The 25,775-nt window shown below is 38.9% G+C and overlaps 1 protein-coding gene across 5 annotated transcripts in view; it reads left to right on the plus strand.

Moving 5' to 3' along the window:
• The window catches only part of CHUK (component of inhibitor of nuclear factor kappa B kinase complex), a 38,895-nt gene that overhangs the window by 12,804 nt on the left and 316 nt on the right, over window positions 1-25,775 (plus strand). For 3 of the 5 annotated variants that reach the window (XM_036265321.1, XM_036265322.1, XM_036265324.1), the window contains exons 10-20: window positions 1,115-1,309; window positions 3,373-3,475; window positions 5,968-6,091; window positions 6,499-6,650; window positions 9,341-9,402; window positions 10,368-10,477; window positions 11,362-11,411; window positions 21,948-22,044; window positions 22,332-22,479; window positions 22,949-23,085; window positions 25,056-25,155. In XM_036265321.1, coding sequence (XP_036121214.1) covers window positions 1,115-1,309; window positions 3,373-3,475; window positions 5,968-6,091; window positions 6,499-6,650; window positions 9,341-9,402; window positions 10,368-10,477; window positions 11,362-11,411; window positions 21,948-22,044; window positions 22,332-22,479; window positions 22,949-23,085; window positions 25,056-25,155 — 1,278 coding nt within the window. Of the gene's footprint in view, window positions 1-1,114; window positions 1,310-3,372; window positions 3,476-5,967; window positions 6,092-6,498; window positions 6,651-9,340; window positions 9,403-10,367; window positions 10,478-11,361; window positions 11,412-21,947; window positions 22,045-22,331; window positions 22,480-22,948; window positions 23,086-23,634; window positions 23,871-25,055; window positions 25,156-25,775 lie in introns of those variants that run through there. The other 2 variants (XR_004959998.1, XM_036265323.1) reach the window with 2 other exon arrangements.

Here is a 25,775-nt window from a genome sequence, read left to right on the forward strand (position 1 = left end):
GTGTTAGCCAAGCTGGACAGGGTGATACCTTTAGTTCTTTATTGCCTCCAATAAGTTTCGGGGTTTTTGTTTGTTTATTTTTTCATTCTCACTTGATGATATTTTCCCATTGATTTTAAGATTGAGTAGGAGGGAGGGAGGGGGAGAGAAAGAGAGAGACATCATATTGGTTGCTTCCTGCATGATCCTGACTGGCTCCAGGTATCAAACCTACAAGTCAGGTACATGCCCTTGACCAGGAATTGAACCTGAGACCCTTTGGTCCTCAGGCCAGAGCTCTAACCACTGAGAAACTGGCCAGGGCATGTTTTGGTTTTTATCTCAGACTTTTTTCAGACTTGTCATGGTAAATGTAAATTATTTCTACTTTGAAGTGGGGGGTTGTCTATGATCTTCTGCTTGTTGTAGAGGGTGAGAAAAGAGTCCTCCCTCTCTGTTTTGTGGTCTATAGACTTTAGTAAAGCATCACTATTTACCTATCTGTGAATCTGGGCATTTATTTATTTATTTCTCGAATTCAGTAATAGCTTCTTTAAAGGATCAATGTTATTGTGAGATTGTCCACTATACAGTATATGTAGGGTACTATTTGAACTACAAAATAGTTTGGTATCATTATTCTTCCAAAGTGTTTATTATTCAGTCAAGGAATGATGTCTGTTTGATTTTCATTTAAAAATAAACCAACAAAACAGTTCCCAAAATGTTTCTTTTTCTTTTGAAAAATAGATTAGAGCCTTGTCTGGGTGGCTCAGTTGGATGTCTGTGGTTGGCATTTATTAGGCACTTCATAAATGGGAATGTTTCCTTCCAGGTCTGTGATAATGTTTCTCAGAATAAATAAGTGTTGCCTTTTTAAATTGGGGGGTTTTGTGCTTTCCTAGAACTTTGAAACTTTTTTCCTTGGAACTAACACCTGTTGTAGTGGAAAAGTAAACTTTTGAGTTTTCAGATGTCATTTTATAATTATAGAAGGAGATTTTTCTTTGCAAGATGATCGAACCTTGTATAGTACAGAGATAATGCCTTTTGCTTGTATTCCCTCTAGTATCTAGCACTGAATTTTTTATATTGCAAATGATTAATAACCATTTCTCTTTTCTTATTTATACAGATAGTACACATCCTAAATATGACTTCTGCAAAGATAATTTCTTTTCTGTTACCACTTGATGAAAGTCTTCATTCACTGCAGTCTCGTATTGAGCGTGAAACTGGAATAAATACTGCTTCTCAGGAGCTACTTTCAGAGACGGGAATTTCTCTTGATCCGCGGAAACCAGCCTCTCAATGTGTTCTGGATGGAGTAGTAAGAAAATTCTAATATATCTATAAGAATATAAGAAATCTGTTTGCATAGAGGGGTTGCATGCCCTGATTTTTGGATGTGTATTGGGAATCCCTTGGGGGATGATGCACATCTTATAATTCTTTTAGTTTTATCCTACTTATTTCTTTTTATTCCTTTGCAAGGTGAACAAGGTAGAAGTGAAACATTGGTTATTTTGAATTTGGTATGTCTTTCTCTTTAGTGCTAGTTCTCTCCTCCCTCTTTTTTTTTCTTTTTGTACTTGAAACATAGAATCCTTTTTTTTTAATCCTCACCCAAGTACTTTTTTCGATATTTTTGTTCAGATAGAGTGGTATTTTTGTTCATATAGAGTGTGAGGGGGAGATAGAGAGAAAGGGACACATCGAGTGATTGCCACCCACATGACCCAACCAGGGCCGGGGACAAACTGCAACCGAGGTACGTGCCCTTAGCAGGAACCGAACCCGGGTCTCTCCGGACCTCAGGCCAACGCTCTAACTGCTGAGCCAAACCAGCCAGGGCGAAACATAGAATCTTGAACTTAGACCAGTGGTCTCAGGTCCTGCCAGAGGATACATGGGAGGTAAAATATGACTGGTCATCACTCTTTTCTCATTTTATTTGACTCTATTTTTTTTGTTTTGTTTTGTTTTGTTTTGTTTTGTTTTGTTTTGTTTTATCCTCACCCGAGGACTTTTTTTCATTTTTTGTTCAGATAGAGTGGGAGGGAGAGAGAGGAAGGGAGAGGGAGAGGGGGAGAGAGAGAGAGAGAGAGAGACATCGACGTGAAAGGGACACATCGAGTGGCTGCCACCCGCATGACCAACCAGGGCTGGGGACAAACTGCAACCGAGGTACGTGCCCTTAGCGGGAACCGAACCTGGGTCTCTCTGTACCGCAGGCCAACGCTTCAACCGCTGAGCCAAACCGGCTAGGGCTATTTGACTCTATTGAGGCATATTTTACATATTATATAATTTACCCATTTCAGGTATCTTCGTTTTTTTGTTTTGTTTGTTTGTTTTACCTATTGTGTGGCTATCACCATAAATCAGTTTTAAAATATTTCCATCTCAGCCCTGGCCAGTTTGGCTCAGCAGTTAGAGCATTGGCCCGCAGACCAATGAGTCGCAGGTTTGATTCTGGTCAAGGGCATGTACCTCAGTTGCAATTTGTCCCCTGCCCTAGTTGGGGTCGTGCAGGAGGCAGCCACTCGTGTCCCTTTCACATCGATGTTTCTCTCTCTCCTTCCCTTTCTCCCTCTCCCTCCCACTCTATCTGAACAAAAATGGAAAAATGTCCTTAGGTGAGGATAAAAAATAAACAAACAATATTTCCATCTCAGTAAGATTCATGTCCATTAACTTAATTTCTATTCTGTCCACCCCAGCAATCATTAATTTACTTTATATGTAGATTTGCTTTTTCCGAACATTTCATGTAAATGGATCCTACAACCTGTAGTCTCTTGTGTCAGACTTTTTTTTGTGTGCGTGTGTGTGTCAGATTTTTTGTACTTAGTATTATGTTTTGTTTTGTTTTTTTCTTTATTGATTTTAGAGAGGAAGGGAGAGAGAGTGAGAGAGAAAGAGGAACATCGATTAGCCACCTCCTGCATGCCCCCACTGGGGATTTGGCCCACAACCTGGGCATGTGCCCTGACTGGGAATCAAGCCGGTGACCTCTTGGAGCGTGGGTTAACACTCAGCCAGTGAACCACAGGCAGTAATATGTTTTTGAGGTTCATTCTTGTCATAGCACGTTATCTGTACTTCATTCCTTTTGACTACTGAATAGTGTACTCATTGTATGGGTATATGTTATGACTTTTTTTGCTCTTTTGCCTCTTGGGTCTGGTGATTGTTTTTCACTTTAACTAATACTGAAGTCATTTATTCATTTTTCCTAAACAAAAGTTTAGACCTTGAGTCTGTAAAATGTATACTAATGAACATCGACTTTGTTCATTTGCATTTCAGAGGAGGAAATCTGGTACTTAAGTACTTGAAGAACTTATGATTATCAAGCATCTTTAAAAAAATTGTTTCTTTCTTTTTCAGAGAGGCTGTGATAGCTATATGGTTTATTTGTTTGATAAAAGTAAGACTGTATATGAAGGACCATTTGCTTCTAGAAGTTTATCTGACTGTGTAAATTATATTGGTAAGTCTAGTCCATTTTACTGACTGAGATTTTAACTTGAAATAACATAATTTTGAATTCACATGATTAGTAGAAATGGTTTTTGGTGTTTTTGTTTTGTATCTCATATTTCAGCTTACTGTTTGTGGTGAAAAATGGATTTCTATAGTTTGGAATGTGAAAAGGTAGGTTTTAAATCGCCACCAGATCCCTCACTTGGGAAAAGACTTACTTTCCTGAGGATAGGCCTCTCACAGAAAGAATGAATCTCCATTACTCATTAAGCGTACTTTTTAGTTTCTCCTTCATTATGTAAACATGATCAAATATTTCATTTTATCCTATGAATATTGTTTAATGTTCAAATGTTTTTATTTATCCTGTGAGAATCATTCTTTTCTTTTGAAGAAGGTAGTGGTCATTTTTTGTCTACCCCAAACTAAAATCAAGCTCAAAATTATAAAATCAAGAACAAAATAGTGTGTGAGGGCTAAAATTATTTAATCTTTTCTTTATGTTACCTTTTTATTTTTTAGGACAAATTTACAGAAAAAAAATGAGCAGATAGTAAGTAGTACAGAGTTCTCAAGTTATCCCTCTCCCATACACATAGCTTTCCCCCTTTTTTTTTTTTTAATTCTTACCTGAGGAGATTTTTCCGTTTTTTTGTTCAGATAGAGTGGAAGGGAAAGAGAGGAAGAGAGAGAGAAACATTGATGTGAAAGGGACACATTGAGTGGCTGCCACCCGCACGACCCAACCAGGGCCAGGGACAAACTGCAACCAAGATATATGCTCTTAGCAGGAACCGATCCCGGGTCTCTCGGGACTGCAGGCTGACGCTCTAACCGCTGAGCCAAACCGGCCAGGGCAGCTTTCCCCATTTTTAACATCTTACATTTGTTACAATAAATGAACCAATATTTATTATTAACTAAAGTTCATACTTTATTCAGATTTTCTTAGTTTTTATCTGGTGTTATTTTTCCAGGATACCACATTGAAGTTAGTTGTTATGTCTCCTTAGGCTCCTCTTGGCTGTGACAGTTTCTCAGATTTCTTGTTTTTGATGACTTTGACAGTTTTGAGGAGTACTGGTCAAAGTATTTTGTAAGATGCCCCTCTGCTGTAACTTTTCTGTTTTTTTCCCCTCATGTTTAGACTAGAATTTTGGGTTTGTGAGAGAGAGATCACAATTACCATTTTTATCACAAGGGTACATACTGTCAACATGATGTATGACTATTGGTGTGGACTTTGATCACTTGGCTAAAGTAGAAAGTTGTTAGGTTTCTCCACTGTGAAGTTTAGTCTCTCCTCCCCCACTTCAGTGCTGTACTCTTTGGAAGGAAGTCACTATGCAGAACCCACACTTAAGGAGTGGGAAGTTATGTTCCCCTTTCTTTAAGGTAGGACATCTACATAATATATTTGGAATTCTTCTACACATGAGATTTGTCTCCTTTCCATTTATTAATATATTTAATTATTTATTATTATCAGTATAGATTCATGGATATTTATTTTATACTTTGGATTATAATCCAATACTAACTTATTTATTTTGTTCAAGTCATTGCGGCTTTGGCCATTAGAAGCTCTTTTAGTTGGTTTCCTGTGGCTCTTTTACTTACTCCTTCAGTGAGGATTTTCTTCTTTTTTTTTTTTTTTTATCCTCACCCGAGGACATTTTTGCATTTATCTTCAGATAGAATGGGAAGGAGAGAGGGAGGAAGAAAGAGAGAGAAACATCGATGTTAGAGAGACACATTGAGTGATTGCCACCCACATGACACCAACCAGGGCCGGGGACAAACTGCAACTGAGGTATGTGCCCTTAGTGGGAACCGAACCTGGGACTCTCTGGTCCACAAGCCGGCACGTTAACCGCTGAGCCAAACCGGCCAGGGCGAGGATTTTCTTTGTTGTTAATCCTTACCTGAGGATAGTCCATTGATTTTTAGAGAGAGTGGAGGGGAGGCAGAACAGGAAGAGAGAGAGAGAAATGTTGATGTGAGAGAGACACATCAATTGATTGCCTCCCACATTCACCCCACTGGGCCAGGGATTGAACTTGCAACCCAGGTACATGCCCTTGATCGGGAATTAAAATTATTCAGAGGCAGGAAAGGCCATGGCAGATTGTAGAAGAGATCGGTATTGATTTAAAAATTGAAATAAATAAATAATCTATATTAGAGATAAAACAGTATTCTGGGTGGGGAAAAAAGCAAGGGCAAAAAAAAAAAAAAAAAAGACAGATATAGGAATAATCTCAGGCTTTGTGATTATGTCTTACTCATTTTTATTTCCCCTTGTATCGGGAGCAGGGTTTGTATATTGCAGGTGCTTAGTAAATGTATATTAAACTGAATGAAACAGTGACAGATGGTTCTTTCTAGCATCCATGGAGTGATATTTGTAAGGACTGGAAATCACAAAGGATGATTAATGAACTCCAAAATCATAAAAAGTAACTCTAACCTTTTTTCCCTCCATCTTCTTGCATATAGTACAGGACAGCAAAATACAGCTTCCAATTATACAGCTGCGTAAAGTATGGGCTGAAGCAGTGCACTATGTGTCTGGGCTAAAAGAAGACTACAGCAGGCTCTTTCAGGGACAAAGAGCAGCAATGTAAGCGGATTCTGTTGTTTATAGGGCCAGTGTCATGCACATTAATGGTCAAGAATTAATCTCGCCACTTTCACTGATCAATGTTCTGTGCAATACTAAAATATTAGGCTAGTTTGAAATGTAATATTCTGATCAGTCTTGTAGATTCTTACTAATGGTATGAAACCATGCAATTGCAATGACTTGAGAGTAGTTTCTGAGCAGAGCATTCTAGTATAAAGGAAATTGTGTTACCACAAGCAGAAACTCTTTAGACACTAGATTCTAGAGATCAGCTATTTCTCATAGATTGATAATAGAAATTTGGGCTTTGGGCTTATGGTCATTTAAGTTTTAAAATTTTTGTCCAGTGTTTATGAAATGTTAATTTTTTTATTATTAAAAAAATTCTTTTTGCTATGGTTTAGGTTAAGTCTTCTTAGATATAATACTAACTTGACAAAAATGAAGAATGCTTTGATCTCAGCGTCTCAGCAACTGAAAGCTAAACTGGAGTTTTTTCACAAAAGCATTCAGCTTGACTTGGAAAGATATAGTGAGCAGATGACTTATGGAATATGTAAGTTTTGGGGTAATATATTTGAAAGAAGTTTCTAGTCTTTTGAAGCCATCTGCTATTTTGCCTTCATGCCTCATACCCAATTGTTTCTCTTACATTCATCATTAGAACCAAAGACAGGGCACTCAGATCATCATAAACCATGTTTGTTTTGAATGTTAGCTTTTATTTTAACTTTTAGTTGAGCAACTTGACAGGTTTCCCCCCACAATTGGACTAAAGTTGGTTAGCTCCAGAAAAATACAAAAGTGATTTAAGAATTTGTGATTTTCAAGCTACATATAGAAAATAGATACAAAATCCATATTGGAATGACTTCTTAGCCAGTGAAATCCTAAAGTACTTATTTTTTTGTAAATAATAACACAAATAATTCTGGGTTTTGTTTTGTTTTCCATTCCCCCTACTATGTAGTCCCACTTTTGTATTATATACAGCCCCCAATTTTTCAGTATTTGACTTCAAGCTTATCTCCCTTTAGATATACTAAGGAAATGTAAACAACAGAGTTAAAATCAAAATAAACTGAAGAGGTCACCACCAGCATTTCCGTTTGTTTGTTTTTTTCCATTGAAACAAATCCTTTTTTTTAAAAAACAAATTCTGTTTGTATACTTGTCTTGAATAAGGTGTATGTATCTTGGACTAAATGATCACCAATGTCCAATTGGGTAAATATATTTACCCACTAGAGCTGGTTATGATTGATGTTTTATTTCTAGTTGTGTATTATAGGTATTCTGGTAAATTGCAAAACATTATAATTATTTCATCAAATTATCTTTGACTTGTCAGTTGTATATCTTTTTTTCTTTTTCTTTATTGATTTTAGAGAGAGAGTAATGGAGAGAGAGAGAAACATTGATGAGAGAGAACATTGTTGGCCACCTCCTGCACATCCCCCACTGGGGATTTGGCCCACAACCTGGTCATGTGCCCTAACCAGGAATCGAACTAGTGACCTCTTGGTGCATGGGTCGACGCTCAACCACTGAGCCACACCAGCCGGGATGTCAGTTGTATATCCTATACAACTGTAAAAAAGAATGAGGAAGCCCTGGCTGGTGTGGCTCAGTTGGTTTGATATCATCTTGTACACCAAAAGGTTGCCAGATTGATTCCCAGTCAGGGCATGTGCCCAGGATGTGGGCTAGATCACCAGTAGATGGCATGCAGGAGGCAACTGATCGATGTTTTACTCTCACATTCTTTTCTCTCTCTCCTTCTCCTTTCCTCTCTCTCTTAAACTATCTCTCTTAAAAAAAAAAAAAAAAAAATGAGGTAGAGGGTATCCATATCAGCTCTATATAAGATTATATACAAAGGTATCACACACACACACACACACACACACACAAAATGAGGTAGACCTATGTGTGCTATTAAAAGATCACTTGGATTGCGTTGGCCGGTTTGGCTCAGCAGTTAGAGTGTTGGCCCGTGGACCAAAGAATCACGGGTTTGATTCCGGTCAAGGTCATTTATCTTGGTTGAGGTTTGATTCCCGGCCCTGGTTGGGTCATGCAAGAGGCAGCCAGTCGATGTGTCTCTCTCACATTCACATAGATGTTTCTCTCTCTCCTCACTCTATCTGAAGGTAGTTGGAAAAATATGCTTGGGTGAGGATTTAAAAAAAAAAAAAAAGATCACTTGGATCTTTAATGGCAGTGATGTTTTAAGTTGGGGGGCAAGAAAGCAAAGAAAGATATGTAGCCCTGGCCAGTTTGGCTCAGCGGTTAAGAGTGTCAGCCTGCGGACCAGAGAGTCCCTGGTTTGGTTCCCACTAAGGGCACGTACCTCAGGTGCAGTTTGTCCTCAGCCCCTGTTAGGGTTGTGTGAGTGGTAACCATTCGGTGCGTCTCTCACATGGATGTTTCTCTCTCTCTCTTCCCCCCTCTCTCCCTCCCGCTCTATCTGAAGATAAATGCAAAAAAAAGATATGTAATGATGATCTCACTTGTGAAGGAAAGGGTATGTGTCTGATAACAGATGATCAAGTAAGATCCCATAGGATGGAGTGTGGAAGGGAGGAAGAGAGAATTTTCTTTTTATATCCTTTTATAATGTGTGATTTAAAAAAAAAAAATCATTTTCACACATCACTTTAATAATTTTCTTTCTTTTTTTAAATGAGAAATACATCTATATTAGTGTCCTAGGGCTGCCATAACAAATTACTATAAACTGGGTAGTTTAAAACAACAGAAATTTATCATCTCCCAGTTCCAGAGGCTAAAAGTTCAGTATCAAGGTGTTGGCAAGGCCATGATCCCTCTGAAACCTGTGGAGAGGAATCCTTCCTTGCTTTTTCCTGGCTTCTGGGTGGTTTATAAGCAGTCCTTGGCATTGCTTGGCTTGCAGCTGTAGCACTTTAGTCTCTGCCTCTGTCATCAAATGGAGTTCTCCCTTCATACATCTGCATCTGTGTCTCTTCTCTTTTAAGAACCCTAGTCATACTGAACTAAAGGTCCACCTACTCAGATTGACCTCATCTCAATTTAGCCAACTATCTGCTTTTTTCCAAATAAGGACACATTCTGAGGTACACTGAGTTAGGATTTCAGCATAACTTTTGGGGGGACAACTCAACCCATAACACTGTTTTTGATGTTGATATGGCAAGGAGGTGTATAGGTCAGTAATTAAAATTATGTATTTTCTGAGATAACCAATTAAGACTTTTTTTTTAGCCTCCGAAAAAATGTTAAAAGCATGGAAGGAAATGGAAGAAAAGGCTATCCACTATGCTGAGGTAAAATCACTGAGCTCATTCTATGTGTTTCTTTATTTCTGAGGTCACCCTTTGGAAACTTTCTTTGGTTTGGGTATGTAGAGTGTTTTTCATGTCATTTATGAATATCAAATATCTAGTAGATCTTTTGTGTATATATTATAAAGGGAAGTATCATACTGGATAAAAATAACAGTGTTGGCAAATGAGGCTAAACTAAAGCCTCAGTGGGCTTCAGTTTCCATATTATATTATGGAGACTATACCTTTTCTAGTAAGATTATTCAGATTAAATGGGAATAAATAGTAAGTGATAGTTATCATTGTTATTTGTATGACTGGTTTAGAAAGGATAGCTGCATATCCTGGTTTACCTAGGACAGTCCTTTTATACCTTTCTTGCCATAATTATCAACAGTACTTTCTTTCACTCTCAAAATTATGCAGGTTTGGACAATAAGTTATATGGTCATGCTAGGCATAGATCATTCTCTAGGTGACAGATTCCTTACATCTGTACATGGGTCCACTAAATTGTTGCTGTCCTTGGTGCTATAACTTACCCTGAGGAGACGGATGGGACAGTTGGTATTCTGGGGTAGAAAATCCAATGTCTTTATTTTTCTGCGTCCTTATTTCAAGGCAGCCGGGAACAAGAGGCAATGAAAATCATAGAATTGATATGAAGTGATTTTGATGGCCATTTTTCCTCTGAGTTGTTAGTGACACATATCTTTTTGCTTCTCAGGAGGAAAAAACAAATGCTAGTAGTTTACTGTTGTTAGGAGAGAAAATTGAGAAGCATAGGAATAAGTATGTTCTTGTGAAAGATTGTCAGAATCTGAAAGATAAAAAGGCTTGAACAAAATTGTTGTTTCATATTAAATCGTTTAGTTCTACTGAAGCAGCAAGTCATTCTTTGTCTGAGTTCTCTGTGTTGTGTGGTGGTGAGCCTGTTATTTCTTTTATGTTTCATCATATTGTAGGTCGGTGTCATTGGATACCTGGAGGATCAGATCATGTGCTTACACACTGAAATCATGGAGCTACAGAAAAGCCCTTATGGAAGACGTCAGGGAGACTTGATGGAATCTCTGTAAGGACATTCTCATATTGTTGGTATTGGTATTTATCATTTTTTGTAGCAGATCATTCTTTCTGTGTACATCTGGCAGATTAAGTCTGTATGTGGTTATTTTCTATAGTTCCCCTTTCCCCAAATATGTTGGCATCATATTTAGAAAGGAAATTTTTTCTTAGTCACTGGAAATTTTAGAACTAACCCTTTGGGTTGACCTTTGCTATTTTAATTAAATAATCTTTTCATGTGAGTGTTAAGTATTCTAAGTTATAGACTATATCTCTCTTACCATACGTATTGTATATTAAATGCCCTAAATGAGGTTAACTTCCTAAATGTTTGGATTAGAAACCTATGATTTTGTTCTGTAATCACAGAGCATAATTTTTGCCCATTTAAGTGTTTCTGGTGCAAGGATCAGAAATGTGGTGTTAGACCACAGCAGATAGGAAGTATATTAAGCCCTGGCCGGTTTGGCTCAGTGATTAGAGCATTGGCTCACAGACGACACAGTCCCAGGTTTGGTTCCTGCTAAAGGCACATACTTCGGTTGCAGTTTGTCCCTGCCCTGGTTGGGGTCATGTGGGTGGCAGCCAGTCGATGTGTCTCTCTCACGTCGATCTTTCTCTCTCTCCCTTCCTCTCTTCTTCCTGCTCTATCTGAAGATAAATGCAAAAAAAATGTCCTCGGGCGAGGATAAAAAAAAAAGTATGTTAAACTTTTAATTTTAAGATTTTTCTTATTACTCAATGAGATTCTCTGTTAAATATTTGTTGGAATATATACTTGCTTTAAAATTGGACCATTTACTCTCTTCAAGTAATATTGATCATTTGAAGCTGTAGATTATTAGAGTTGTTAAATTATCTTTACAGGGAAGCATGTTTTCTCTTTTGTAGGGAACAGTGCGCCATTGATCTGTATAAGCAGTTAAAGCACAGACCTTCAGGTAAGACACTTTTATCACAGTACACAAAGGCATTTTAGGAAACCATCCCTAACAAACAAATCCTAGCCTAACAAATCCTGATGATTGGATTTTAAATAAGCTGCAGAATAAATTCCAGTTTTGATATTTCAATTGAGATGTTTATGGTATACCAGCTTTTAGTTAGTGAGAATTTAAGACATGAGGAAGGCAAAGTTAAAAGAAAATTGAGATGGAAAAAAAATATTTTAGAGAGAAGTGAAAGGTAGGAATGAAAGAGGAAAAAAGGAACGCAAGAGGAAGAGGAAGCAAAAAATGTGTGGAAAGATGGAAAATAGTAAGTGCTGCTTAAGATTAGAAGGATTGGCCCAGGCTGGTATGGCTCAGCGGTAAGAGCGTTGGCTCGTGGACCAAAGAGTTGTGGGTTTGATTCAGGTCATGGGCATGTACCCCAGTTGTGGTTTGGACCCCGGCCCTGGTCGGGGTCATGCAGGAGGCAACTAGTCGATATGTCTCTTTCACATTGATGTTTCTCTCTCTCACCCTCTCTCTCTCTCCCTCCCTCCCTCCCTCCCACTCTATCTGAAGATAAATAGAAAAATATCCTCAATGAGGATGAAAAAAAAGAGAGATTGGAAGGGAATTGACATTACAGGTTCAGGTGTGGAATGGTCAGAGGGAGTACCCATGTGCTAGGCCAAAGCAGTTTACCTTGAAAATGATGCTGGCAAAACAATTCCTTTTGAACATCTGCTGAATACAGAGCATGGTCTGCTGGAAAGAGCACTGGATTGGGAATTGAAAGGCTTGAATTCTAGATTGGGCATTTTACTGACCAAGTGACTTTGGGAAATTACCTAATCTCTCTGTCTACTTTCTCTTTTCTGCAAAATGGCATTAAAACCTCTTTCCTGACTCAGTGAGTGCATGTGGCATTGTATTTGAGAGCATGTTTTTGAAAATGCTTTAGAAACTATAAAGTATTATGTACCTTTAAGATTATTTATCCTTCAGTTAAAAATTGGTTTGTTTTTGTTCTGGCTGGTTTGGCTCATTGGCAGAGAGTCAGCCGGCGGACCAATGAGTCGCAGGTTCAATTCCAGTCAAGGGCATGTACCTCAGATGTGGTTCGTCCCTGGCCCTGGTAGGGGTCATGCGGGAGGCAACCAGTCATTGTGTCCCTCTCACATCGATGTTTCTCTCTCTCCTTCTCTTTCCCTCCCACTCTATCTGAAGATAAACAGGAAAATAACCTCAGGTGAGGATATAAAAAAAAAAATTGGTTTGTTTTGAAGGGTTATAGAACAAAATAAAAAGTGAAGTCTGCACACTAATTTGCTATATATTGTAAAAAAAATAACCATGACATTTCACTCTTTAAAATGTATAAATACATGCAAATATACATGTGAAATTGTATTTAACAAATAACATGATCTCCTCTACAGTTTTTATTATAGAGGACTTTGTTCAGTTTATTTTTACAAACATTTATGAGGTACATACAAGATGGGCACCTAACCCTGCCTGGTAGTGAGGGATGGTTAGAGGAGATGTCTTGTAGGAGATGACGTCTGAGATGAGGATTAAAGGATCGTTCATAGTAGGTAGGTGAAAGAAGGTGGGCTGTTGATATACAAGTATAATAGGCAGAGACATGCATGTATAACACTTAGTATGTTTGAGGAAATGCACTGTGACTGGATTGTAGTTTCAGGAGGAGAAAGAGATTTGGCTGGATCATAAAGGATCTGGTAAATCATGGTAATGAGTTTGGATTTCATCATAATGACGAAGACAGAAATCCTAAAAAGTTTTAAGCAGGGGATTAGCATGATCAGGTTAGCATTTCAGAAATACTGCTCAGAGAGCATGTGGATAATGGATTAAACTGTGACTAGGCTAGAGAGAGGGTCATTAGGTATGAGGTGTTGAAATAATCATAGCTCAGTATATGGTGGACCATGAGCTAAGACATAGAGCACAAACTGTGGAGGAGGGTAAGGGCAAGAGAGATATTTGGAGGTAGAACTGATATTGTTGGTTGATTGATTGAACATGAGGTAGAACTGATATTGTTGGTTGATTGATTGAACATGGGTGGCTGGAGATGGAGTTAGGGAGTCATAGATGCCCACCAAGGTTCTGGTGAGGGCAGCGGGGTGCATGGTAGGACCACTCACCATAATAGGAAGTAAAGGAAGGATGTCAGACTTGATGGGAAAAGAAGATGAGTTCATTTTTGTATATATTGATGTTAAGGTGTCAGTGGAACATTTAAGTAGAGATGTCTAATAAACAGTCCTAGATACATATGTATATATGTACAGGGAATACTCAGTGTCATCAATAGATTCTGCAACTTTAAGTGAAATAACATATAAGTAAATCAATTTTACCATAGGTTGCTTGATTTAAACAAAAGTTAAAATCTATGGCATCAACTTTATTTATTTATTTTTTTTTTATCCTCACCCGAGGACATTTTTTGATATTTTGCTCAGATAGAGTGGGAGGGGGAGAGAGAGAGAGAGAGAGAAACATCGATGCGAAAGGGACACATCGAGTGGTCGCCACCCACACGACCCAATCAGGGCCGGGGACAAACTGCAACCGAGGTATGTGCCCTTAGTGGGAACCGAACCTGGGTCTCTCCAGACCGCAGGCCAACGCTCCAACCACTGAGCCAAACCAGCCAGGGCATATGGCATCAACTTTATATGACATGACTATGTTATTTTAGGACCTGCTGTATATATATGCATGTATATATAAATATGTACATATGCATGTGGATTTAGTAGAGAAACCTTAGCTAGATATTTAGCTATTTTGAGAGTAATTAGCCATATGAATAAAGTGATCATCCTGAAAAAGTAGGTTGAGTAAGAATGCCAGGATGGATGGAATTCTACGGAATACCAACATTCAGGAAATGTCTAGAAGTATAAGAGCCTTCAAAGAAGATTGGGAAATGCCAGAATATGTAGAGGGAATGATATGGATAGGAACAGGACAGAGAGTTGCAAGAAGAAAGTAATCAGGGTGAAATGCTACAGAGGTGTAGGTAATAAAAATGATAATGAGATATTCGTTGGACTAAGCAGTTTGGACATCATTGTGATTTTAGCAAAATATATGTGATCTTGGCCTTTTGGGAACAGAAACCATATTGTAGTAAGCTAAGGAGGAAACAGGACAGGAGGAAATGGAGAAGCCAGTCTAGAACAGCAGTTCACAAAGTGTGGCTCATGAATACCTCTGACAATCCCTGAAATCTTTTCAAGGAGTAAATGAGGTCAAAACTGTTTTCACGATATTAAGATGTTATTTGCCTTTTTCACTATGTTGACATTTTCACTGATACTGCAAAAGCATAGGTGGGTAAATGGCTTGTACCTTACTTAGCATGAATGAAGGCACTAGCACCAAACTATACTGGAAGTCATTATACTTTTCATCACCATGCAGTTACAGTTTTTTTTTTAATGTCAGTTTTATTTAAGTGTCCTTGATAAAGCAGTGAAAATTTTATTTAACTCTCAACCCTTGAGTACATGTCTTTTTGTTGTTGTTGTTGAAAGTGTTATAGATGTTCTCTTTTTTTCCCCATTGACCCCCTCCTCCTCGTTCCCACCCCTCTCCTGCTTTCCCCAACCTAATGTCTGTGTCCATTGGTTGTGCATATATGCATATAAGTTCTTTGGTTAATCTCTTTCCCCACCCCTCCACCCCCACATCCCTCTGAAGTTTGTTAATCTGTTCCCTATTTCCGTGACTCTGGATCTGTTTTCGACAGCTTACTTTGTTCATGATGTTCCTTAGAGCACATGTCTTTTTAATATTGTGTGTGATGAAATGGAACATACTCATAAGTGCTTCTGCTATGATGGCTGTCTTAAGGAAAACCACCTCAGCAATTGTTTACATTGCTTATGAACTGACTTCTTTCATGGAACACCATTTTTACTTAAAAGAATGACTGTCAGATAAACTATGTGGTAGAAATCCTCTCAAAAATTAATGAAGCATGCCTGTTATGAAAAAAAAAAACCCACAATATTAGTGTCATTGATAAAAATTCCACGTTTCAAGCAAAAAAAATCAGAATTTAAGAAAACTTGTATCCATCAACTAAAATTTGTCAACTTCTCAATACTTAAAGACTTTTCTGATGAGGTCAGTAGTGATAGTAAAACAATTTACAAAAGTGTAAAACAAATCCAGTTTTTTCACTAAATTTCTTTTTGTTTAGGAAAATATTAATTTTTAATAAAAAATGTTAATAGTTTGTTCTTTTTATTTTTGTTGTTGCTAATCCTCACCTGAGGATATTTTTCCATTGATTTTTAGATGGAGTGGAAGGGAGGGAGGGAGAGAGAGACACACATTGATTGGTTGCCTCCCACACGACCCTGACTGGGTCCAGAGATTGAACCTGTAACACAGGAATGTGCTCTTGATCGTGAATTGAACCCACAACCCTTCAGTCCTCGGGCCAGTGCTCTAACCGCTGAGCCAAACTGGCTAGGGCAATTTGTTTCTATTTTTACATGAATAAATATATATTTTAAATTTCTCAGTTTAATTCGAAAAACACTTTGGTGCTTTAAAGAATTTTTTAGTGTGAAGGGGTCCTGAGATCAAAAGTTTAAGAACTGTTTATCTAGGCTATGTGGGGGTTTTTTTGTTTTGTTTTGTTTTAATCCTCACCCAAGGACATTTTTCCATTTTTTGTTCAGGTAGAGTGGGAGGGAGAAAGAGGAACAGAGAGAGAGAGAGAGAAACATCGATGTGAAAGGAACACATCAAGTGGCTGCCACCCGCACAACCGACCAGGGCCGGAGACAAACTGCAACCGAGGACCGCAGGTCGACACACTGACAGCTGAGCCAGACCGGCCAGGGCTAGGCTATGTGTTTTTTTTTCCCCAGAAGCTTGGCTGTTAAGGATAGAAAAGGGAACAGCTATGAGGAGATGTACAATCAGGGAAGGTCAATTTTCAGAGGGAAGACTTGAGCATATTTATGTGCTTGGGGCCAAAAGCCTATGAAGAGGGAGGTCCCTGAACAAGTTTGAGAGGCTGACTCCATAGAATGGTGGAGGCATTAGGCTTGCTGCCACTGATATTAGAGGGAGGATGGGTGTGGACACAAACACTTTTTTGGGTGTAGGGGCTGGAAGGTGAGGGTCTTCTGGCCTCCTATCCTGAAGTGAGAAGTGGGTTAACTGTAATATAACAGGTGATGACCTCGTAGATTTAAGGAGTATGCTAAAGATTCTTAAGAGTTGGGCCCTGGCCGGTTTGGTTCAGCGGTTAGAGCGTCGGCCTGCGGTCCTGAGAGACCCGGGTTCAGTTCCCGCTGGGGGCGCATACCTCGGTTGTGGTTTGTCCCCGGCCCTGGTCGGTTGTGCGGGTGGCAGACACTCGATGTGTTCCCTTCACATCGATGTTTCTCTCTCTCTCTGTTCCTCTCTCTCCCTCCCACTCTACCTGAATAAAAAATGGAAAAATGTCCTCGGGTGAGGATTAAAAAATATATATATTTTTAAGAGTTGGTATGTGCAGTGGAAGATGTTGCTGACCCAGAACATTTATTAAGAATCCAGAGCAGAGGTGAAAAGCTGTGAATTAGTAGTTGACAATAGAGGGAATGGTAGTATAGTTTTTCATTGGTAGTTTTTGTAGCTTGGAAGGAACTGACAGAGCAGATGGTTATACCAATCCAGGGCTAGGATTTTGCTGATAGAATAAGAGGATTAAAAAAGTTGACAATATTGATAAAAAGTGATATAAGTGATAGAAATTGTGGCTAGAGTAAAATATTAGAATTTAAGATAACAAAATAGACAAGTCTAAATCTTCTTTAACCAGTATTCATTACTCCCAGTCTTCTGGCCAATGAATTAGATATTGCAGATGAATATATATAAATTTCCATTGATTAACTCAAACAAATGAACTTTCCAGTCAGTGATAGCATTTATTTGGATTACTTTTATAAAAACTTTGCAGTACTGATGTGAGCATGTCAGCACATCATAGGGTCCAGAGATAAAAGTCCTATCTAGGTAGTTTCTCTTACCTGGTAGTCACCTTGAGGGACAAATTAGTTGCAACAAGTTTTTTCTATTGTTGTGGCTTATATAATCACACTTGATATATATTTTGGTGTCTTTTCAAGCTTAGAGTTGGCTTGAGACTCATGGTCAGCCGAAAATAGTAAAAACCAACTTTATTCGTTCACTGTGTTGGAGAAGTTTAAAGTTCTGAGGTCTCTGACCATCTGAAAGAGTTCGTTTTATGGGAAAACTGTTGGGCTTCATCTGTGGGATTAAGGAAGGAGTGTTCTTTGGAGAGGAGCCTTTTTGGAGCCTCAGTATCTAGCTGTTGGTGAAGGAGAGACATAGAATGAGATGTGTGGGGAATAAATAAAGTTGAACTATGGGGAGGTCTTTGCAGTGATAACAAAGAACACTTGAATTTTTTTTCAAACCTCTTTTGGTATTCTTTTCATAGTAAAATGTGGGTAACAACAATAGCCATCTCACAGGACTCCTGTGAAGGTTAAATGAGAAAATTATAAGTAGTTAATAGCAAATAATATTTTTGTATTTGAGATTAATTATTGTCCAAGGAAATACCAGTATGATCCATGAGCAGCCTTCCAATTTAAAAAAATTATTTTTTCTTCACTGATTTTAGAGAGAGAGGAAGGGAGAAATAGAAACATCGATGAGAGAGAACATCGATTGGCCACCTCCTACATGCCCCCCACTGGGGATTGGGCCCACAACTGGGCATGTGCCCTGACTGGGAATCAAGCCACCAACCTCTTGGTGCATGGGTCAACGCTCAACCATTGAGCCACACAGGCTGGGCAAGCCTTTCAGTTTTTTAAAACTTAGCCATTTTCTGTAATATAACAATTAATACTAGTTTGTTGTTGTTGTTTTTTAATTAAGGTAACATCTAGAACTCATTTACTGTGAGCACATAGCCAACCATTTATGGACATTTGTCAGCTGCCAGTTTGCTTTAAGATGTTATACTATCCTCAAACTGAACTTTCAGGGTGTCTACAGTGTGTGAGGCTTGGCTTAAGCCAATCAGCTTTTTTCTAAGTTTTTATGGGCTCTGAACAGATAAATAAACATGAAATTACAAGCAACCTAGTGGGGGAATGGGCCTCCTTCCTTTGAGGCAGTGAAAGTTTGATGAATTGTCTTACTGTTTCTAAATAAATGATGTTAATCATCTGAGAAAAATTGATCTCTTGGCTAGAAGGCTGCATATATATCTGGGGCTTGGGTTAGTATGGATTAAAGATACCTAAGTCTATTCTCAAAACAGGCAGCTAAGTTTTCTGAAGATGCAATGATATTAAAACAACTACAAGGTATCACCTCACACGTGTCAGAATGGCCGCCATCAACAAATCATCAAACAACAGGTCTTGGTGAGGGTGTGGAGAAAAGGGGACTCTAGTACACTGCTGGTGGGAATGCAGACTGGTGCAGCCACTGTGGAAAACACTATGGTGTTTCCTCAAAAAGTTAAAAATTGAATTTCCACTTCCAGGAATATACCCTAAGAAACCTGAAACACCAATCAAAAAGAATATATGTACCCCCATGTTCATAGCAGGACTATTTACAATATCTAAGATCTGGAAACAACCCAAGTGTCCATCAGTAGATGAGTGGATTAAAAAGCTGTGGTACATGTACACAATGGAATACTATGCAACTGTAAGAAAGAAAGATCTTGGACTTCCGGTCAGGATGGTGGTGTAGGTAAATGTGGTATTGCGTCCTCCCACAACCACATCAAAGTTACAACTAAACTACAGAACACCCATTATTCAAAACCGCCTGAAATCGAGCTGAATGGAAGTCCCACAACTACGGAATTAAAGCAGCAGCCACATCAAGACTGGTAGGAGGGGTGGAGACAGACGGGCTGGTCCCACACCCACGTGTGGCGAATAAAAATCAGGAGGATACCTCGGCTGGGAAGGTCCTCCCTGAGGACTGAGGGGGTCCCTGTCCCACACCAGGCACCCTGCTCAGGGTTCCAGTACCAGGAAGAGAAGTCCCCATAACTTCTGGCTGGAAAAACCAGCAGGAACTGAGGCTCAGGGAAGCTGACGCAGCTGGAGCCCCAGGCAACTCCTCTTAAAGGGCCCGCACACGGACTTATCAGACTCACTCCCTCTAAGCTTGTAGGGGAGGCAGCTCCAGGGGCACCAGAGATATACAGGGAAAAACTGAGCTGTTTGGCACTGGAGCAAGGGCTTTCTCCGGGACAAACATGCTGTCAGAGGCCTTTGTTCCTTTGGTGAGCCCTTCCCTGGGGTGGCAGACAGTCGCCATATCTGGGACTCCAGCAACCTGGCTCACACTGGTGACCCCACCCAGGTGATTCCCTGAGGCCCCGCCCCACCCAACTTTCAGGCCCACCCAAGCTGTTGCCAGTTGCTTCACCATAGGATTGGCCTGTCTTGGATCCTGCTGCCTAAATTCTTTCAAACAAGCAGCATCTGGTCTCAGATAGCCCCATACCTCTCTTTAGTAATACACAGAAACAAACACTGGGAGGCAGCCAAAATGAGGAGACAAAGAAACAGGTCCCAAATGAAAGAACAGAACAAAACCCCAAGAAAAGAACTAAGCGAAATGGAGATAAGCAACCTAACAGATGCTGAGTTCAAAATACTGCTTATAACGATGCTCAGTGAACTTAGTGAGGGCCTCAAGAGCATAAAAAAGGACTAGTCAGAAATGAAGGAGGCACAGTTAGAAACGAAGGAGGCTTTAACTGAAATAAAGAATAATTTACACAGATTCAATAGTAGAGTACATAAATCCAAGAAGCAAACCATTGATTTGGAATATAAGGAAGCAAAAAACGCCCAATCAGAACAGCAAGAAGAAAAAGGAATCCAAAAAAATGAGGATAGTGTAAGGAGCCTCTGGGATAACTTCAAGCGTGCCAACATTCACATCTTGGGGGTGCCGGAAGGAAAAGAGAGAGAACAAGAAATTGAAAACCCATTTGAAACAAAAATGGCAGAAAACTTTCCTAACTTGGTGAAGGAAACAGACATACAAGTCCAGGAAGCACAGAGAGCCCCAAACAAGATGAACCCCAAGAGGCCCACACCAAGACACATCATCATCAACATGCAAAAGGTTCAAGACAAAGAGAGAATCTTAAAAGCAGCAAGAGAAAAGAAGTTAGTTACCTACAAGGGAGTTCCCATAAGACTGTCAGCTGATTTCTCAAAAGAAACTTTGCAGGCCAGAAGGGAGTGGCAAGAAATATTCAGAGTGATGAGAAGCAAGAACCTACAACCAAGATTACTCTATCCTGCAAAGCTGTCATTTAGAATCGATGGCCATATAAAGAGTTTCCCAGACAAGAAAAAGTTAAAGGAGTTCATCACCACCAAACCGTTATTATATGAAATGATGAAGGGTCTTTTTGAAGAAAAAGATAAAATATATGAACAAACAAAATGGCAATGAATACATATCTATCGACAATGGAATCTACAAACAAAATGAACAGGCAGAACAGAAACATTCTCATAGATACAGAGAACATTTTGTTGGTTGCCAGATGGGAGGGGGGTTGGGGGAATGGGTGAAAAAGGTGAAAGGATTAAGAAGTACAAATTCATTGCTAGAATGACAAACCTCAAAGGGTTTGGGGGTGGAAAGAAATAAACCAAAGAACTTATATGCATAACCAATGGACACAGACAATAGTATGTGAAAAGGTGAGGGGGCAGGACGGGAGGAGGGGGGTCAATGGGGGAAAAATGAGGAACATCTGTAATACATACAATAAAGATTTAAAATAAAAAAATAATAAGAAAGAAAGATCTCTTATCCTTTGAGATGGCATGGAAGGACCTGGAGAATATTATGCTAAGCGAAACAAGCCAAGCAGAGAAAGACAAATATCACATGATCTCACTTATTTGTGGAATATAATGAACCAAACAAACTACTGAACAAAATTAACCCAGAGACATGGAGGTGGGATACAGGCTGACAAGCCTGGGGCGGGGGCTTGTGGGGGAAGAAATAAACCACAGAACTTACATGCATGTATGCATGACCAATGAACATAGACAACAAAGCTGGGGATGGGGCGGGGGGGAAGGGGAAGAGGGTGTCAATGGGGGGAAAAGGAGAAACATCTGTAACAAAAACAAATTAATAAATAAAAAAATTTTTTAAATAAGAGCCCTGGCCAGTTTGGCTCATTGGCCTGCAGACCAGAAATTCCCAGGTTTGGTTCCCGGTAAGGGCACATACAAAAAAAAATACAATGATAAATGTATATATGTATATTATATATGCACAAACATACTTTTAGATATATAATTAGAGGTATATAATCTTAAAATCATCTTAATCTAGTTTTGAATTTAAGTGGAGATGTTGTTAATTAAAACTAGTTTCAGAGTTTTAGGAATTTTTGTTTAGAGGCTGACATGTTCATGCAAAAGAGAGGTTATACACACTGACTGAGGTCTTTTGTAGATCACTCCTACAGTGACAGCACGGAGATGGTGAAGATCATTGTGCATACTGTGCAGAGTCAGGACCGGGTTCTGAAGGAGCTGTTTGGTCATCTGAGGTAGAAAAATCATTTTATTTCCTCTTGAGAAGCAGGGTATTTTAGCATCTTCCTTTCAAAGTGTAATACCCCTTTTTGGTGTACTAGACCCAGGCAGAGTTCTGGCAGTATCTTGGGTAGTTTGACCACAGTTGTGGACATGTAGGTGTCCTGTTTTTATGCATTGCTTTAGAGATCAGTCATTAAATCTGACTCTGATTGTGGTTTATTTACTCAGCTGGGTTTGGGAGTATGGTGTACAGTCTTGGGGGATGTATAAGTGTGTGACACCGATTTCATCTCTCCAGCAAGTTGTTGGGATGTAAACAGAAGATTATTGATCTACTGCCCAAGGTGGAAATGGCCCTCAGTAACATCAAAGAAGCTGACAGTACTGTAATGTTTATGCAGGGAAAGAGGCAGAAAGAAATATGGCATCTCCTTAAAATTGCCTGTGTAAGTAGCTTTTAATGAATTATTTAATGTGACATTGATATGCTGTTATTCCCTGCAAAAAGGATTTTGTCAGCATGATCTGGGTCCCCTGGAAGATGTGTATATTTTGTGTTGGGTTGATGCTTGTGTTCCTGGCTTGGTGTGTGACAGCAGTTCAGATGCAGGACTTCATGACCACCCCTCATTACCTTTCCTTTCCAGTCTCCTGTTTTTATACTCCTCCCAGCCCTAGACCATTGTGGTATCCCAACCTGATTTGGGGATAGATGTGCCTAACTAGTTAATTAAAAAACTATTGTTCAAATGGGTTTTTTTCCTTCAACTAAAGTGAAATTATATAGGTAGATGGGTTTGATTTTAGTCAGTGAATATAAGATGTGAAAGAAATGTTAAGTCTTAGGAATATGGTAGGAAATTGTATAAATCAGTGGAGATGCTTGCCTGTAATCTTATTTTTATTTTCCTTCAGACACAGAGTTCAGCTCGGTCTTTTGTAGGATCCAGTCTTGAAAGTGCAGTAGCTACCCCTCAGGCATCAGCATGGCTGCCTCCAAATTCAGCAGAACGTGAACATCCGCTGTCATGCGTGGTAACTCCTCAAGATGGGTGGGTTCACTTTGTAACAATAGAAAGTTGTGTTTTCATGAGCAGTGATAGGAATGAGGCAGTAGAGCATAGTGGTTAAGGCATAGTCTTCAGTGCCGTGTAGACTAGGGTTGAGTCCTGACTGTCCTGTGTAATAACTTTGTGCAATTAACTTGACTTTTAATGTTCACATTTCCTCACCTGTAAAAAGGGAACTGCTGTGAAAATTTAATTAGACAACATAAAGTACTGGAAAGTAATCTAAGTTCTCTCTCTGTTATTGGGTTATCAGTTCTTTTACCCAAACTTTATTCTTTCCTTAACCATTATCTCTGAGAAATTATGCTATCCTTTTGTATTTATCATTTTGGGGTCTTGATCATCCTTCTAATGAATTGTTGAGTTTAATCTACTCTATTTTATAACTTAGTATTTTCTAATATCAGACTTTAATGACTTAAATCAGTTTTGCAAATAAGAACTGAAGTTTGAGGCCCTATATTTTCTTTTTTTAATTCCTACTCTTCTGCTAAAAGCTGAATGACTATCCATTTCTGTTATTTTTCTCAGCATAAGATGTGCCGTATCCAGAGCCAGTGGCTCTTTGCTAGCTTGTGTATTGTCGCTTTTCTTACAACTCATGGAGACCTCTACAGCACCAGCATTTCCTGGAAGCTCTGCCCATAATTAGTTTTGCAGAAGTGCAGCCATGTTACATCACTGCTCAGGAGGTCATGCAGTTTGCACATTCTGTACTCTACTTTTATGAGAGAAAAGCACATGGCAGGAAGGCAAGCTGATAACAGGTATTTTATTTTTTTAAAGAAAGCAAGTTCGAGGTTATATATCTTGGGGTCATTGTAGATTTGGCCCAGTGTAATACATCCATAGCTACAGCACAGGCTATAATTAATTATATAGACTTTAGGAAATAATTCCATTAGTTGGAGTTAAATCAAATGAAATTTAATACATTACCAACCTATCTGCTTTCATTAAAGGCATTTTGGTTTGTTAGGGGATGCTAATGGTTGCAGATAATCACCTCTCTACAATTAATTTCAGATTTGAGGTTGTGATTGTTTGCAAAAGTATATTCAACAGGAATATTAAATATATTTTCCAGTAGGAATACATTGTAAAGGAAAACTGATTTCAGTTATTATGTACCTGTGGTACTTAATCACCAAGGATTGGGAACTGTTGGCCTCAATTTTTCCATCTGTTAAATAGGAGCTGAATTAGAATTTAGTTCTAAGCTAATAGGGACAATCATACATGGCCTAGAACTGATTCTAATCCAGTAGGAACTCTGAGAGGTGGTAAAAGGCAAGAATAGAGGCCATATAGAAGTGGAAAGTGGAAACCAGAATCAGGATTTCCTTCAAATATAAACTTCTAGGAATCTTCGTTCTGAGCAGCTCCCCTGTCAAACTGTTTTCTTCTGCTGTTCTCAGGAATCAGCTTGCTTGTTTCATTTTTTCATTGCTGCCATCTGTAGTTTCCAATCAGAGTTTTTCACCTTCCCTGACCTTTGCAGAACAAACTGTACTTTTGTATTTTCTCCCCTACATTTGCATCTCTGAAAAGTAATGTTGTTTACTTGTAAGGAAAGGGAAATGCTCCAGAAACAAAGAGATCTTTCATCTGTCTGTGCCACAAGGATCTATCCCCCACCCCCACCCAGTTAGCATTTCGGGGTGGGGGTTGTATATAAGTGCCACTTTTATTTCAGAGGAAAACCAGATTGGAGTTATAGTAGACTTCTTATTGTTAAAGCTGGGCAGAGGCAACAGATGGAGTAACAAGCAGGACTGTGCCTCTGGGTGGAAAGGATGAGGAAACTGAAGACTACAGGAATAAGCTGCATTGGGGTGCAGGGTTGCAGGAAGGGCAGAGATCATCCTGACCCCGAAGACCAAAAAGTAGAGGAAATTCATATGCCCCTCTGCTGAATTTGAAAAGGCTAATTTTTTTTTTTCACTTTACAGGGAGACTTTGGCACAAATGATAGAAGAAAATTTGAATTGTCTTGGCCATTTAAGCACTATTATTCATGAAGTAAATGAGGAACAGAGCAGTAAGATAGCGGTAAGTTTTATATGGCTATGGATGTGTGTTTTAGGTATTTGGGTGCCAAGGATTTAACTTTCCATGCTAGCCTTACCTGGCATTTGGGATGCATATGGGGAATAGAAGAACTCAGAGGAAAGAGAAAGAGCATTTGAGAATTATCCTTGACTTCAAATCCCCATCTTTTACTCGTGCATGTCCTAGGATTGTATCATCAATAATCTTCAACAGTAGCATTTCTGGTCAAATGATTGGTGAGCTTTTTTTGCAGTGTGACCACTGAAATTAAATTTTTTGTACGTTTTTGCTTCAACAATCAATTTTCTCCGATAAGATGGGTCAGGATTTATATCATAATTCAAAATAGAGTAATTGCTGTATATAAATGAATACTGTTAACATACTTGTAATTAATAGAAGTATTTATATTAAGATGATTTAGTTACTGTGAAGCACTGATATGTTAAAACTTGGAGAAACTACAATAAAATGTGTACTGGATTAACTTTTACTACACTTAGTCTCAATGTCAACTCTATATTTCCTCTTTAATTAATTATTTGCTTCAAATATGAAAACTCTTTGAAATATTTTTTTAATAAGTAGAAAATAAAGTAAACTAAACTCTAATTGCAACT

The sequence above is a fragment of the Molossus molossus genome, unplaced genomic scaffold (genome assembly GCF_014108415.1).
Source record: "Molossus molossus isolate mMolMol1 unplaced genomic scaffold, mMolMol1.p scaffold_m16_p_17, whole genome shotgun sequence".
NCBI lineage: Eukaryota > Metazoa > Chordata > Mammalia > Chiroptera > Molossidae > Molossus > Molossus molossus.